The 18,539-nt window shown below is 33.4% G+C and overlaps 1 protein-coding gene across 2 annotated transcripts in view; it reads right to left on the bottom strand.

Annotated features, from left to right (window-relative positions):
* Nucleotides 1-18,539, bottom strand: part of LOC126775980 (protein pellino) — a 51,965-nt gene that overhangs the window by 23,036 nt on the left and 10,390 nt on the right. For both annotated transcript variants that reach the window (XM_050498225.1, XM_050498224.1), the window contains exons 2-3: nucleotides 16,216-16,320; nucleotides 5,697-5,928 (exon numbers count right to left, since the gene is read on the bottom strand). In XM_050498225.1, the coding sequence (XP_050354182.1) occupies nucleotides 5,697-5,928; nucleotides 16,216-16,320 (337 nt within the window). The remainder of the gene's footprint in view (nucleotides 1-5,696; nucleotides 5,929-16,215; nucleotides 16,321-18,539) is intronic.

Here is an 18,539-nt window from a genome sequence, read left to right as displayed (position 1 = left end):
CAGCAGCAGGAGGAGGTTCAGCAGTGGACAACGATTGGCTGTTGATTGATTGATTGACATAATTTTAATTGTACGTCAGCTAAACGGCATGGTATGTATCACGCCGAGCCAAGTATGTGATTTATTTTGGTTTTACGTCGCATTATTTTATTTTACACAAAGTTGAAAACTGCTACTTATAAACTTAGCGCCAGTAGCGCAATGGCCGCCTAGCTTTCGATCTTTGGGCTATTGTCGGCAACATATATTGCTTTACATTTGCAGATAAACAGAGAAACGCCGTAAACAAATAACTTGGAACAATAAACACGTTAAATTGCATATTTTGAAAAAATAAATAAAGTTGCTACTTTTATCAAATAAAAACCATTTAACAATTAACTTTTATAAACAAACTAACGATTGTTTACATTGTATATTTTTATTGACCAAGTTAATGGCTGAATTTGTCTAGACATGAAATAACACTCAAATAAAATATCACCCTTTCAACCCTCGGGGTCCGATGAACCGTCTCGCCGCTGCCCCCACCCCTATTTTATCTCGTTGCGAGATTATCGCACGCAACCCAGATACCTACGTCTGAAAACTTCGGTAACAAAAAAAAGTTATACAAAACTCAACACAACTTTTTGTTTTTGTTTTTAATGCAGACAGCGTTGCTTATAATTTGCAATATAAATAAAATATAAATATATATAATAGTAAGTAAGTGTATGAAAAATTGTCACTAACTCATTTCTCCCCAGCTTAGTCCAGTTATTATAGTAATTAGGTCAGATTCATTATTATAACTACTATAAAGGAAACATTCATTAAGATCCTCTATATCATCATCCGAAGAAACCCTTTGTTCTGAAAAGCGGGACACAAGTCTCCACAACAGCAATAACAAAAGTGTAAAAATGAAATAGTAGTTTTTACAATTATCATTCTGTTAAGAAAATGTATATCGTGCGAACTTTGATACGTAATAACAGTTATGATTCGTTCTTCCGTGGGAGAGTGTATGACAACCACATACCACACACCACCAACCGAGCAGGTTCTATCAAGGACATTTGAAACGTGACGCCGTTGATCACACCCACAATACTTTCACGGTTATATATATGCTAATATTATAAAGACGTAAAGTTTGTGAGGTTGTAGGGGGTAATCTTTGGATCTACTGAACCGATTTTGAAAATTCTTTTACCAATACAAAGCTACATTATTTGTGAGTGTCATAGGCTATATATTAAACCGAAAAATTAAAAGACTTTTTCGTGGTAGTCGGATGTTGTCGTCAACGCGACTTTTGGCAGTATGTAAATAAATCATAGCACTCGGTACTAACCGAACCACAATCATAATTTCATTACAAGTAAAAATGTTAACCGCCCAACAAAGTGGGCACGGGTCAGCTAGACAGATATAATTCGATACATGTTTTTTTTTGTTAATCGTTTTGATTATGCGGTTTTCGTTTGTATCAAGTTCCATTTTTAAAATTATTATTCTTAAATTATAACAAACCGTTACGTTTTCACAATCTCATCGTGATAATGCGTGTTTGTACGTATGTTTGTAAACATTTCTCTCTCTAAGCTCTAAATATTTTTTTCGTAAATAAATAATATCTATATGGACTCCAAAACAATTTCTGTTATTACTTTTCAATGATTTTTATATTAGTTATAAATAATTATTATTACTATATAAAATTGATTGATATTATAAAAAAATATAATGTCTGGTGAATCAGAGTAACTACTGAGTTTCTTATCGGTACTTCTCTGTGTAATTAATATACATTCCGAAACTATGGTAGCTTAACATTCAATTGAATCTTGTTAATACAATGCTTGTTAAAGTATCATTTAATAAGGTTTATAATATATCGAATATCCATTTCAGTTATATAAAATCTGTTACGTAAAAACAATTACGTATAATATAATGGATCAGACGTCGATGACACGTTACGATCGATTTTTAAATTATAACTATCAAATAAATTTATCAACATATAGATACACATACATACGTATACACACATATGTATAATATACATAGATATGTATACACACAGATATGTATACACACACATATGTAGTTTCGATTAACTATATTTTTTTTTATTCCTAATTAAAAAACCTAAACTAATATACATAAAATAGCAGAAGGTATAGAGCTAGATTGTTTCAGTATATAATTGCACATGTAGCTGCGCTTCGTAGTTTCACCCGCAATAAATTCATATTTGATGTGACAAATAAATTGACTATATCCATGTTATAAATATATTAATAGAAAAAAATCCACGCAGTAGAATATATTCGCACGGCACACTTTTTTTTAAAAAAAAAAAAACCTCGTAACCCCATTAAATGATGTTTGACAGCTGTCAGCGAACGTCAAATAAACCGCACAATGACCCCGTTTCAGATACATATAATCGTATATTAAGTCGCAACAGAACCAATAAGTCAGTTGTCGCGACATTGACACAATATAAGCTTTCACATTAAAGTTTGAAAATATCGGAAATTACTTTCACCAGTAAAAACGGCTAGCTGGACGTTCGCCAGGATCATACTCGGCTATATTAAATCGACAAAGACCTTTAGGAGGCAATGGAGCATCGACGCTACGTAACATGATCGATATTAAACTTCAATATTATTTTTAAAACTCAATGCTTTAACTGTAAATTCATATCTTACGAATTGTATAAAAGAGTTTCAGAACGTGTATTTAAGTCGAGACAAGAACTATTGAGATTGTACGTGGCAAATTTGTGTTTATAATTCTCTTGTGCCTAGTGGTGAAGAAAAATATCACAAGGATGTGTCGGATTAAATATGTATCCCTGTATGGTGTTTCCACCAATAAAAGCTACAATCCTCCTTAAAGTGAGGATAATGACTTTACTTATTCCTCAGTGGAATCTCCAATCCGAACTCATATCTTATTATAAATATCATATTTAATTATACTCATAAAATGTTGATTCAATACTGTTTGCGAGACTGATTAATACAGTTTATTTTATTTTAATTACAATGAAAGTATGAAAGCATAAAGATTATAGCTCGGTTAACATAACGCTGGATATATATCGGAAACAAATCAAACGCTATATAATTTTTATAGACAATAAAACTTGTTCGCCAATCATAAAAAATAGGCGAACTATACGATTGGCATTTTTATTGTTTTATGTACCGTTTGTACTTCATACTAATACCTTTTTTACTGACGTTATCTTGTATGATTTATTTGTTTAAGCTTATGATCATGTAAATCGTGTTATGATTTAGAAGGAACAAACGAAATTTGTATTATATAATCTACTTCTTCTGTTTGTCGTAAAATGTCTTAAATAATGTTAATTTTAAAATAATAAAAAATAAGTGAAAGTCCAAACTATAATCTTTCTAAAAAGTGGAACTCGTTTTGTCATAGTATTATAACTTTAAAAAACGTATCTAAACTATAAGGATACATAATTATATGTCTTATAATATATTATCGTAACTAAGTACAGGCAGAAAAACTAATAAAAACTTATTGATGAATGGTCTCTTTTGCCAAAATTCGAAAATATTTTTTATATATTATATAAGCATATATGAAGAGTTGATATACATATATTACAATTTGCAGTTCGCGAGTGTTATGGAGTTAGTTTATCGATTGTCGGCTTGTTGCGCGGCGGTCGGCACGGCGACGTCCTTGGCCAGGCCGTCTCGCGTCTCTCCCCTTTGACGTCACGCTCCCACCCCAGCTGACATGCGGAACGGATCGGTCGTGACGTCATATCTCACCTCTACCATGAAGATGCACAACTCGTTTCCGAGATGGTTTGACGTTTATTACGTTGTCTAATAAGTAATTAACAAAGGATTTTTATTCTATATATTGATTATTGATGTCTATTTCATATAGTTTACCAGCTGGTTGACATTTATGTGTGTTTACTGTTCAGCGTCATTTAAAGAAAAATATTTTTTCCAATTGAAGATGTAGTTCCTGCATGTCCAAACCGACTCTCACTTTATCATATAAAGATATAAAGGTAATTAGGACATTATTAAAAAAATATCCTTAACCGTGCAAATACGAAGGCGGAACGGATCCATTCATCATAACCAGATCGGCGCCATTCGACAACAACAGAAAGATTATCTCAATGCTGATGAAATATTTACATAGTTGTAAAACCGGATTCTTTTAAACTTGGCACGTATCTACAAGAAAGCTATAAATATAATACAACGAACTCATCTCGCTACGTAATGGGAAATGTGTAATCGGTCAAATTTTTATCAGCTTTAATAATCACAGATATCGTTTTGACAACGCGAGTATTTTTTTATATAAATATTTCCGATTTAGATTTTATCATTGCATGGAATGCGGGAGGATTAATGCTATACACGTAGAACATATATAAAGAAGAGTCTGAGGTTTCAAATCATGGTCGGCTATAAGGAGATAGATTAAAGAGGAAGAGAAGAAGAAGACCAATAAAGCGACTGGAACGGATGTGAGAGAATATGACTAAGGAGAAAAAGATGAAAGTAATGGAATAGGAGCAAGCGAAAGAACAAATGCGTTTTGTTTTCTGTTATATGATTGAATGAAAATTATTTAAGTGTAATGTTGCCATTACGTCGTAATGAAACAACGAAATATCAATTTACTTATTTCCATTGCGGTTTGTGAACGTGTTTGCGACAACAATGAAATGGCGTCGAATGAACAGGATGTGGAGCGGTGCGACGACCGCGGCGGCAACGAACTCTATCCCATAGGAATTGTTGGCTATCCAACAAATGGGCCCTAATAAACAGAGGAAATTTAATGCACCGCGTAATATACCGCTGCTAATATTTACAGCTGGACAACTAATTTTATATCTATGTATTTAATTATAAAGAAAAGAATAATTTCTTCAATTGTATCAATTGTATTGTTATCAGTCGGCCAGCGTGTTTACTCAATGAGATGCTTTGATAGGTTCGTTGTCGTCTGACGCGTCAGTGCAGGGGACCAACGCATTGTTCTCGCTCCAGGGGGCACTAACCCATGTGCGCCGATTAGATATGGCCGCCGGGATACGAGTAAACACCACGTTTCGAAAACGTAAACAGAACTGTTTACGAAACACTATGAAATAAAAACCGTCTGATGATCGCAGTTAAAATTAACGTTTTATTAAAACGTATACGATTTTACAACATTACATTAAAAAAAAGTAATTTTAATTCGAGTTTGCTAAGTTACGTAAAAGAGATATACATTTTCTATTATTATAGGCGATGTGTACGCAGTGTCGTAAATGAAGTGTGCGGTCTCCCTCCAGTTAGTGCAGGAGAACTATTGTTTGTCATAAAGCCCATTGTCTGAGCGCGTCGTAGAGCAAACACGGGGCGTATGTTCGTTGATAAGCGGTCGAAATGCAAGGGAATACACGACTTAAGAACCTCTCCTAGTGTTACGAAATATGTGTAATGTCTCTATCTTTACCGGATGGCAGCTTGCTCGAATAACATTTCACATTGCAGGATTTCCACGCCAGTTTATCAGTACTTTCACCTTTAATGTATACACAAATTGCTATCCGGAATATGTGATGAACGCTTTAGATTATGTAACTAAATTTATTTCACTATTAAGTTTTACTTTTCTTTTTTTTTAAACCTTACCTGGAACATGTCTGTGTCTGGGTCCTCTGTATATTCAACGATAACCGCTTGGCTGCGGCTAAGCGTGTACGAGATAGAATGCTGGCTGGCATCGAGTATAGCTTTGCTGCTATGAGGGGTCTTCACTACGTAATGCTTGGAACGTCGTACGCCGTTCGCCTGTGGGCGCCGGTACAGCACAAACTTGCTACGACGTCTTCCACGTTCCCCCGCCGGCAGGAAGCCATTGTATCTGAAATTAATTATACCTTATAACAAACGACGTTCATTAAACTTTCTACTCGTATTATACATAACATTTTTATATAATTTTAATTGATTGTTTAGAGATCATAAATAACTAAATGTTCGGTTTAAAACAAGAAATGTTGTAAACTTTAAATATGTTATTCATAGGTAGAACGCTGATATCTGAAATACAGACATTTATTTATCCGGTTCAGGCACAGGTGCCATTTCAGTTTTTTTTACATTATAGGTAGGTGGACGAGCATATAGGCCACCTGAAGGTAAGTAATCACCAACGCTCATAGACATTGACAATGTAAGACGTTAACCATCCCTTACATCGCCATCCCATCCCTTCAAACCGGAACACGACAATACCAAGTACTGCTGTTTTGCGGTAGAATATCTAATGAGTGGGTGGTACCTCCCCAGACGAGCTTGCACAAAGCCAATAGATAGTTTATGAGATTAAGTTTTATATTGTAATTGTTCGTTCGTGAATTGTGGTATAAAAATAAATAAACTGTATTTTTTAAATTATTTCCGTCACACCAGTGAAATAATTATGATATCATTGAAATAGTTTTATATAAGTTTTTATTTCTTAGCGGCTGTGTTTTTTTTGTAGTAAACGCTGATTTCTCTCTTTATGCCATTGTTGATTTGACATTCGAAAGAAGTCTTCTTCTTTCGAACATAACATTGTTTAACTAATCCGCTAATCGACGTGTGTAAGGAAAGTCTTTAATTAATTGCACTTTAGAGGTGAACCATTAATATTTAGTACAAATCGTTGCGTTAATAAATTACTCGTTTCAAAATAGGGTGAATATAATTCGATCCCATCAGCATTAGATGGGAGTCGTGCGTACAAAACGAGGAGCTTTTATCGTTCGCCGAAACCGTACGTAATTTAATTAAAGACTGAATCATGGAAACTAATGCATTAAGCGGTGACACAGGGCAAAGTAGCACTCCCGTTTATTTAATTAAAAACTTTAAAACATATTTGTACGATAACTCCATCAACATATCACTTAATGTTTTAAACAACAATAATATACTTTATTTAGGTTTTTAAAAGCAATTTAAATTTACAAGTTAATATAAAATATAAAACTACTACTGGTGGTAGGGCTTTGTACAAGCTCGTCTGGGTAGGTACCACCCACTCATCAGATATTCTACCGCAAAACAGCATTACTTGATGTTGTGTTCCGGTTTGAAGGGTGAATGAGCCAGTGTAATTACAGGCACAAGAGACATAAAATCTTAGTTCCCAAGGTTGGTGGCGCATTGGCTATGTAAGAGATGGTTGATATATCTTACAATGCCATTGTCTAAGGGCGTTGGTGACCACTTACCATCAGGTGATTTTACTCGGTAGATCTACATTTCGAATCGGTGTTTATTTTTTAATTATATAACAACAGACGCAAACAAAAGAGGTTGCAAGTAAAGAATAATGAAAATATGAGAGCGCCGGATATGTATCGAAGTATCGGACCCCAAATATTTGCAACATTGGTAAAATGTAACTTTAATCATTACAATATTAAAAGTAAAAAAATGTCCAGAGACAAAGAATTAATATTCAAAAGAAAGAAAATTAAATATTCAAAAAATAATCACATACTGAAAAACAAACCTGTATATATATATATTATATATGTTAAATGGTTAGATATAATGAGTAAGTAAGCTAAAATCTATATAATATATTATATGTATATTTTTTATTTTTATATATTTATAGTTGTTTTCTGTTTATTAATTGCCGGATACATTTTTATTACGTGATAAACTCTATCCAAAGATCGTCTAGAAAAGATTGCAGGTTTAGCAATAAGATTGCTTTGGTACAAGTTGTTTATTTTTTATTTGCATTCTTTGTTCTCTCTTGATGTATATTAGTATCGTGTTTTGATGTACAGTAAAGTATTATTATTATATTGTTAAATTAATAATATCTAAGTCGCGTCTTTACCGGATGCACATTGCTCTCGAGAATCGAGACTCCGTTCATTGACGAGTGATGTCATGCAGTTTCTGTTATCTTGTATTAACAACGTGGGACTCATAACGGCAGCCGTTCCACTGTTTTTATAATTCGCCTTAAAGCGAAACATTACTTACAACGCAAGAAATAGTACAATGTCGATTTATTCACGACGCATGAGAAGCCGAGCAAGTGCAGCCTTTGTGTTATTGTGTAACTTGTCGTAACTTCGTTGACATAACGCGTTTAGTTTAGCTTCATGTATATCGAGGAGAAAAACTTAAGAGACCGCTTAATGTGAGAAAAATCTCATGACGATAACAGTTTTAGGCGTAACTCGTATTCAAAGACTAGCAAATCACATAAAAAGATGTACAACAATAATTAAAAATATATTAAAATCTTAATTAATTATAAAGTGCTGTTGTTTTTATGTATTACGATTTATATAATACAATGTAAAGTAAATAAACATTTTGCATTGCGTTTTTTAATTTCATACAATAGATAAATAAGATGACAATGACGTTGCTTTGTTTAAATTCATACTTAATAATTGCTTATAAAAACCAGTTTTGATTTAATGTGAGTCATACATAGATAATACTCAAACTATATACGTGTTCCAGCGTGTCGGTCTAACAGACCATTCAACCATTACGTTAACGTCACCTGTTTCTTTGATATGCATTCAACATACTCATTCATTCAAACATGTATGTACAAGTCAAGAACCATTGCCATGAAGTCATTAAAATTCAACCACCTATATACACCTTTACCGGCTTAAAATAGAACTTTCCCGTGTAATTGAATTAGTGGCAAGGATTACATGGCCCGGCAAGCCTCACGAGTGGCTTACGATACCTATTACAATTTATCGATCTTACGTGTTTAGAGTTGAAGACAGTCAATTGCAATTTATTAAGGATTTTTTTTTATATACAAAGCAAGCAGTTGCGCCCATAAATTTTTATTTGATTATCTATACTAATAAATGAGGAGACGTTTTTTCTTTGTAATTCCTAAATGAATAAAACGACAAACAATATTCTTAAAATTTATAGTAGAAGATGCAGCGCGTTTCGGTGGTTTTAGCATATACATATATTTATTATTATATAAGTAGACGCGCTTTGCAATTTCACCCGCTTTAAGTTTAGACTATTGACCTGACAAGCGTAAATATTTAAATATTTTGTTTTAATGTATCTTCATTTTGTTATGAGTCTCCAGCAAAATACACAATCTTAAAACTATTCAATGTAAGCTTTACAAATTGTGTGCTACGTTAGTTATAGGAGATCAACGCGTGCACAAATTAAAAACATAAATACTGGTGGTAACATTTACTGGTGGTAGAGCTTTGTGCAAGCTCGTCTGGGTAGGTACCACCCACTCATCAGATATTCTACCGCAAAACAGCAGTACTTGCTATTGTTGTGTTCCGGTTTGAAGGGTGAGTGAGCCAGTGTAATTACAGGCACAAGGGACATAACATCTTAGTTCCCAAGGTTGGTGGCGCATTGGTGATGTAAGCGATGGTTAACATTTCTTACAATGCCAATGTCTAAGGGCGTTTGGTGACCACTTAGCATCAGGTGGCCCATATGCTCGCCCCCCCTTCCTATTCTATAGTAAAAAAAAAATACTAAAATTTTAAGAACAATCTTATTAATTGAAAGATTTGGATAAGCTTAAACGATGAATATCAAGATCTTTTTTTATTCCTAGATAGTGTGAATCCGGAGAAAGTGACGGAATGAAAGCGAGTTACAGATAGTTTATAATTTAAATTATTTACATTTTGTTTATATTTTTAAATTTTAAATTAATTTTATTGGATTTGTTATAATTTTTATAGTTCAAAATCTTACATATTTATTCTATATTGTGTCATACGTCATGACCAGATCAGAGTAGAGGTTAGCCTCCTTAGCCCCGTTTTTGGCGGCAATTCTAAATAGACGCGGGATCGGTGTGGACTATTTGGGCGATGGAATAATTGATTTAAGTGGTGTAAGATTGGTGTCGTAAACCCGCTGCTCGATTATATTAATTATTTACTTTATTAGTAAAGTAACTTTAAATGGTAAGAACTGTGAAGTGTTAATCTAAAATCAAATAATATAAATCAAACAGTGTACACTTTGTATTGTGCTCGCATATAATCTAAATGACGCCCACTAAACCTCTGAGGACGAGTCTAGGGAACGAGCAGAATGGTTCTTCTCCGATATATAAATAAAAATGGTAACTTACTGATACAAATAAAATTAAGTATCGATTCATCAAATCACACGATTTAATTTACTGCTAAATTTTCGTTCGATCATTGCCAACTTAGAAACCGTAGATTAGATTGATTCGTACTTACAAAAAACATCTTATATAAGATTACCGTAATGCACAATAAATCTTTCATTTGTGTTTTTTTTGCGTTCGTGAGCAGCGCCGGTCTACTTTAATCACAAAAACCAAAGGACTCGTCAATTTAGTCCATCACGGAGAATCAATTTCACGCTTTTACCACAATATTTCCGTCACGGTCGTATTGCTTTCAAGTAATTTCGTTCGGATGGGCTGCGGTTTATCGGAACTTTACGCTAAATAACTACCTTCCTCCATTAAGTCAAATGGCTAAAAATATACAAACCTGATTGATGTATTATCTAATTCCAAAAAAATGTCAACAAACAAACAGTTCGTAAATGTCCCGCCTTTGAGCAAAGGCTTCCCTCGTTTCCTCTTAAGAACAAAGTTTGGAGCTTATTCCATCATGCCGTCCTAGTTGGCGCTGCCGGGTTGGTGGATATATGTTTGGCCAATTTACATGCTGTCAAGGTTTTTTTTCGTCACTGCACGAGATGAATTGTAAATATAAATTAAACACATAAAAAGTCAATTGTAATTTAGCCAGATATTACCTGCTATCTTTAATTGGGCTCCACGCATTCTATCCAATAGTTCATATCGGTTCTAAATGTATATTTTATCATCAAATAATTGCAATATTTTTTTTAATAATTTGAATCCTCTCAAAGACATAAAAACCTCGTAGCTACAAAAATCCCGAGAATAGGCCAGGTAGTAGGCCAGGTAGGAGAGGCCAATGGTATTAATTCTACGGTACCATAGCGAAATTCTTGTTAAGAGAATACAAAATACAGACGAGTACGTTGTTATCTATTAAAGAGTCAAGGAGGAAAAGTTAACTATCTTATAATCATCCATATAAGTAGCATTGTTATGAAATGTCATTGACTCCTTCGTTTATCTTCCGTAACGAGTATGACTTCCTTAATTTATACTGTACCTATTATTTAGTATATGTAGTTAACGACCCTTCGCGAGAGTGCAAAGTTATTAATGTATAACTTGCTCTTAATGAAACGTTATATATATATATATATGAAATATTTTAAACAAAATAGGTGGTATCATATTACTCATCTATGGGACAACCATTTTGATATTACTGCTGCTTAAGAAGTACTTAATTTTTATTGATTTCACATATTGATTGCCAATCAGCTTGTGACCAAGACGGGACCAACTCTATCAAAATTTAATGATAAAATACCCTTTATACCGATCGCAATTGAAAATACAGTGCATAAAATGAGCAATATAAATCGCGGACGTATAAAATGCATAATTACATTTATTACGAAGAAATGCTATTATATCTTAATTAAAACTTTTTTTTTTTAAACATTCTTCGTTAAAAAAAAATGATTCCTAGCAACTATTATGCAATATATTATCTGATCTACATAACAACTAATTCGATAACTTTATTAGTAAAGCTAAGCTAAAAATTATTCACGTTGGCACACGTTTTCCGACAATTTAGCATTAAATAACCGATAGAATTTTACGAGATTATCTTTCTGCTATATCACGAGATGGAAACTTTAATCAACGTTCAAATCTTAGAGGAAAATACGTTTTAGTCACGCACGTGAATTATATAAGAGAACAAAGACTGGAGGAACGGGAAACGTTCCGTAATCAATTACAGTACCGTCACTTTATACATGGTAATAAAAATTTATTCAATTAAATCTTTAGCGAATCCCCAGGGTGGAGTCTGCTCCAATGGTACCAACGGCATTTTTATCGTCCTAACGATCGATCAGGGTGGATGGATGTATACAGAACACGATGAAATACGAAGTAAGCTCTTACAGAATATTGGTGCTGAATGGCTTTGAGGAACACGTACATAAAATCCGTAACTCCGATAAAGCATGAGAAAAGTGTTAAGAAATTGGAAGACCAAAATCTTTTTTATGAAGGAATTATTTTTTAAAGGATTATTTTTTATTATATTGTCTTGTAATCCCTACAGACGTATTGTCCGTCTTCCTATCGGTTTATAGTTTCGTAATTTTTTGTTTTCATTTCCAAACAGCATCAGAATCAATTTTTTGGATTTCAAATATACATATATTGTTTGTCTACATCTTGTTTCGTGTTCGTTGTCTTTTTTGTTGTTGCTCAATATAGAATATGTGATTGGGTGGCACCTAACCAGTCTTGCACGAAACTCTACCTCCAAATACTCCTAAAAGAAGTATTCGTGATCACCTAAACATACGAGCTACGGGACGAGGTCCAGCCCAGTACCACCGAGTAGTTACATTAGCACAATATTTTATAATTTATCTATTCATATTTATTTCCCATCTTCGTAATGAACTTCGTAAGAACTACTATGAAAATGGGTATGCCAAATATACCCTAATGGAAATATTTGAATAACCAAATAAATACTACTCGCGAATAACATTTATGTTATAGAGCACGTTCTAACAACGAGCGGTATCTATTCGCTCACAAACACCACACTGCACTTTATTGAATATAAACACACAAAATAAGTCACACATCATAGGAACACGAAATAATTTATCTCTTATTCTCTAATAATCTCAGATAAATATTATTTTACAATATTTCAGCTACAGTTTACCTCTAAATAGTGTAAGCAATTATCCTCAATCAATAAAAATAAATCAAAACAAAATAGGTGGTTGAACCTAGATGTTTATTCCCGTCGTCAAATTACCCTGAAATTAAACACGTATAGCAAATCTTAGGGTTAATTCCTTTTCTCTCACCTCATAATAAATAATTACCTTTCATTGAGATACTTATGTTTAAAAATTATAACGCAACGTCAATGACAGACAGAACTGCCACTTGGCTAAGCATGATTTTTATTTTCTATTTTAGCGTAAAAAGGAATTTTGGCTTTTTTACAGAAATAACAAGTTTGGACCGAATGAGTAATGATTTGTTGTTTGGACATATCGCACTGCAAAAAACTATTGATAACGTCATAATATCAGTCTAATAAAATTTCTGTAGTAGAATTACATTCGATTATTCTTAAACTTTTTGCAAATGAGAAATGAACAATTCTAAAATACACGATACGAACAGGTATATTGAGATACAATTGTAGCGGAAAATAAAAACACTAAGTATTCTAGTCGAAAGATAAAATATAACATTAATTAGTATATTAAAAAAAAATACACGTTATATTTAATAGTAATAGCATGTATATATTCAATCGTTCTATAAAAAAAAAAACTTCAAATATTTCACCTTTTTAAAAAAATTATGCAACATCCTGTTGGTATTATATTCAAGTCTAGAGAGGGCAGTCAAGCATACAAAATGTTGGTATAAGTATATTAACCACTAACCACACACAAAAGCCCCACCGCTGAGCCTAAGCTTCCGTTCGTGTTATGAAAGATGATTCGATACTTAATCAGCCACTCTATTATAATGTAAATTAATATAAATATGTCAGTTTTTTCCCGGTGAGGTATTATTTCGAGATAAACTTCAACAAATTAACTTTTTGGTATTACATGATTTTTTTACTGGTGGTAGAGCTTTGTGCAAGCTCGTCTGCGTTGGTACCACCCACTCATCAGATATTCTACCGCAAAACAGCAGTACTTGCTATTGTTGTGTTCCGGTTTGAAGGGTGAGTGAGCCAGTGTAATTACAGGCATAAGGGACATAACAGTACAGTACAGTAACAGCCTGTAAATGTCCCACAGCTGGGCTAAGGCCTCCTCTCCCTTTTTGAGGAGAAGGTTTGGAGCTTATTCCACCACGCTGCTCCAATGCGGGTTGGTGGAATACACATGTGGCAGAACTTCGATGAAATTAGACACATGCAGGTTTCCTCACGATGTTTTCCTTCACCGAAAAGCACGAGATGAATTATAACAGAAATTAAGCACATGAAAATTCAGAGGTGCTTGCCCGGGTTTGAACCCACGTTCATCGGTTAAGATTCACGCGTTCTTACCACTGGGCCATCTCGACCTTAGGGACATAACATCTTGTGTCATTAAAAGGTTGGTGTCGCATTGGCGATGTAAGGAATGGTTAATATATCGTACATCGCCAATGTGTATGGGCGTTTGTGACCACTTAAAATCAGGTGGCCCATATGCTCGTCCGCCTTCCTATTCTGTAAAAAAAAATCATACATGCAAGTGTAAAAAGTCCAGTAAAATTGCGATAAACTATATTAATTTAAATACCAGGATATACGTATATGTATTATACGTATTTAAAATCCGGTTTTAAGCATTATTTAGTTACACAATCAAGACCGATCGTACCCTAATCATTAAGCCATTTTGGTAGGTAACACATACGATTACACACACAATAATTGTATATAAATGAAGACAAAGATTATTAGCACTTGAAGATCATTCAAGGAGTTTGAATTAAATGCAATTCACAATACGGGAAGTCCGCAAAAGATTAAGCAATTCAAATAAATTATTACAATTTGCATTCTTCAACAACTAGCTCTTTGAACGACACCCTTCCAAGGAAACTTTAGATAAGGTGTTGGACAATGACTTCAAATGCTATTGCAAGCTCTTATGGAACACCAAAGACGATTTATTGAACACTCTAGGAATAATTAATTAAAGATTTGTAATACATAAAATTTACATTTCTGGAATCGGTAGCAAAATAATTTCCATAGTTTATAGTTTTTTTTTAATGAAAATATACATATATGTAGATTAAGTCTATAAATTACCTACATACGTATCGAACACGAATGGACATGGTGCTATATAATTCGTATAAAATTAAAAATCACGATTCATTAAGGCTGTATTGAGAAGTACCGAAAATATACAAAATTAATTTATTAACAATATTGGGAAGATAGACTCAGTACTAACACGAAAACGCACGTTTTCATAATAAGTGTATCTAGTGCGGTTTTTCTACATATTCGCAGTGATGTCAATGCTATCAAATAAAAAAACACACACTGGGACACTGTTATAATATTTGTTGCATTTTCTATCCGCAGAAGTTGTCTTCTTTTAATAATGAAAGTAACTTCTTCACTTATACATATGTAGCGGGTATTTAGTTAAACACCGCTTTCTCTCTTTTTTTCATAATTGATTTAACATCCGAGAGAAGGAGACAGTATTGTGTAACAAATCACCCTTTAAACAACATTTATAAGTAAAGCTGCTAAAATATTATTATTATAATCCGTTTACGTTATTTATGCTTCAGGATGACGCCTACTGGGGTCGTGACAGACGCGTCCATATCACGTCGAATCATAATGCGAACCGCCGACTTCCCGAAACATCGACTACACAGAGATACAGAAGTTGGTATTGTGAACCATACTTTACGTTATTTACTTTTTCTTGAAATAATAATTAACAAACATTTCGGTAGCTGCCTTAGCAGAGATCATTGTACACTTATGTCAAAAAAAAACGAGGTTAAAACGGACGGACGAACGGACGTACGGTGAACCGTAAACAATTCTCGGATCTTGTCCTTCCTTAACTGTTCCCTCGCCTTATAAGTATTGAACGTGACGTTAAACACAAACATCGTACGCTGATGGATGAATACTAACACGAACTCCTGCGCATGCGCTTACAACCTTGGTCCCGACCGCTGACATGAGATTGAAAACGCTTAGATCGATATCAACGGAAAATTCAAAACATTAAATGATTTGCATGCAATCTACGCATGAAATAAATAACTGTAAGTCATTATTAATTAATATTATGGAAATATGCATATACATATCGAATCATAGATCTCTAGAATATCGTGGTTTTAGAAAAATATGACGTATTCTTGAATAATAACTTATTAAATTAGTGTTTGTTAGAATCCTGTAATTTATATATTTATCAATAAGTAGGTTCTCAATAAATTCCCGACAGCATGGCAAGAGAATGTACTCACCCCAGTATAACTAGTTCACCATATTTGACGAGAGGTTTCGGCTTTTGTTCGGAGCCGCTCTCACCGGGTTCCTCCAGTATTGGTGAGTCCGCACTGTCCGCAGCACTGTAACAAAGATGAACTTTATCTTACGAATACCACTTATGTATAAAACACAAATCATAATCGATTCTTAAATATCCTAATCATACAACATTGGTGGAAATTCGGACAGAATCAGTCTAAAATACGTTTAAAAAGAAATACGTTTAATTTATCGACAGAGTATATAGCTTGTATATATTAGAAAAAAAAAACATCTTTCTACCTTAATATGGTGCGTGCGTTCAAGTAATGCTGTTGTTATATTTGTATGTTTATTTACATATAAAGATTTAACACCATAAACTATTTTTAGAAATCAAGTATCGTTAGATTCTTGGTATTGTTAATTAGAGAATGAAATCATATGTCTGTTACGGCATATATCAAGACCAAAATCGGACATTATTTATAATTGGACAGCATTTTTATTACAAACGTCTTTTCGTTTTAAGTGCATCTCCATAACGTGTAATTTAAATTATTAAATCGATAATATCCAGCCACTAAGCATTGTTAAACCATTTCGAACTTGTCTTAATAATTGAATATTATTTTGAATGTGACACATTGTGAGTTAGAGCATTTTTTATCAGTGACGCAATAAAAAAAAAACCATTATAAACGGTTTTAACGGAAAAAACATTTTCATAGCCGGTTAAAATTATATCAATACATTTTAAATAACCGTTATTATATTTATTTTATTAAATTAGTAAAATATATATTTAAAAAAAAAAATAACATTTTTCTATGTACTGCATTTAATCCTTTTAGATGTTAATAGAAGCATTATATAAAAATTTGAAAAAAAATAACCAAAAAGTTATTTACAGGAAATAATTAGTAAAACACTTAACTACTAACACGTTCAATAAATATGAATATAGTTAAAGAAAACAATGTATTCATAACACTACAGATAAGGAACTAATTTATATGTAAAGAAATTTAACAAGGACTAGCTGTCCTTTAGAATCATTAATAGTAAAAAGAGGTACTAATAACTCGAAGCAGTTCTCGGTGCGTACTAACTAGTGTCGGGATAATTGTTACCGCCCACCATCTTCACGATCCCGACTTCCGCTACAAAGAAATCTTGATCGGGCTAACTATGATCTTTATTAAAACTGGTTTGGGACAGCTGTGGGTCAAGTATCAAGATTAGTGAGGTATATTATGACCGGCGCGGGAAACCGGTCGCGGACGATGCACCGTAACTTACGCAAAGCTAACTTCTTGACAATATCGGTTTTATTGTTTTTTTAGACTATTTTAAGTCATTGTTAATGGAATTATTTTAAAAATAAAGTATATACGACGTATAACTTGAGTAAATAGCTGACAAAAACATTAATAATCAATGAATAATTCCTCCAGCATTGCGGTAAATAAAAACAGAATAATTTCTTCATTTACACTTCATGTAATTAACTGAAGTTAAAAAGAAAAATTCATTTAAATTTAAAGCTTAGTACGTGTTGGCAATAAAACATTTCGACAAGCACGCAAACAAAAAAATATATTTCATTTCACTCGAAACACAATATCATTTTATTTACGGATAGACATTTTGTCGTATAAAGTTATCATACAAATAAATTTACAAGATACATAGAGGACGCCACATAAATCACTCGCAACAAATGTAAGTAACTGCGACCTATCATAGCCGTGATCACACAGCTTGTTAATCTTGACTTTTAACCTTAGTATCTTGACCCGTTGATAAAAATAAGAATTTGTAATAATATAGTTCTACTTACAATTGATTGAGAATTAATTATTATCAGTTACCGGTTTCACTGCGGTATGCATTCGTTAAACGATGTATTTTGTTATGTAATACTGTCTTAAGGAAAAATAGTATCATATATCCTATTTCAAGTTTTTTTTTTATAGAATAGGAAGGCGGACGAGCATATGGGCCACCTGATAGTAAGTGGTCACCAAACGCCCTTAGACATTGGCATTGTAAGAAATGTCAACCATCGCTTACATAGCCAATGCGCCACCAACCTTGGGAACTAAGATTTTATGTCCCTTGTGCCTGTAATTACACTGGCTCACTCACCCTTCAAACCGGAACACAACAATATCAAGTACTGCTGTTTTGCGGTAGAATATCTGATGAGTGGGTGGTACCTACCCAGACGAGCTTGCACAAAGCCCTACCACCAGTAAATTGATTTCATTAGAAACCATTCGTTGTACGTTAACGTTACATACAAACATAAAAACAC

This window comes from Nymphalis io, chromosome 19 (assembly GCF_905147045.1).
Source record: "Nymphalis io chromosome 19, ilAglIoxx1.1, whole genome shotgun sequence".
NCBI lineage: Eukaryota > Metazoa > Arthropoda > Insecta > Lepidoptera > Nymphalidae > Nymphalis > Nymphalis io.
This window is presented reverse-complemented; position numbering and strand designations above follow the sequence as displayed.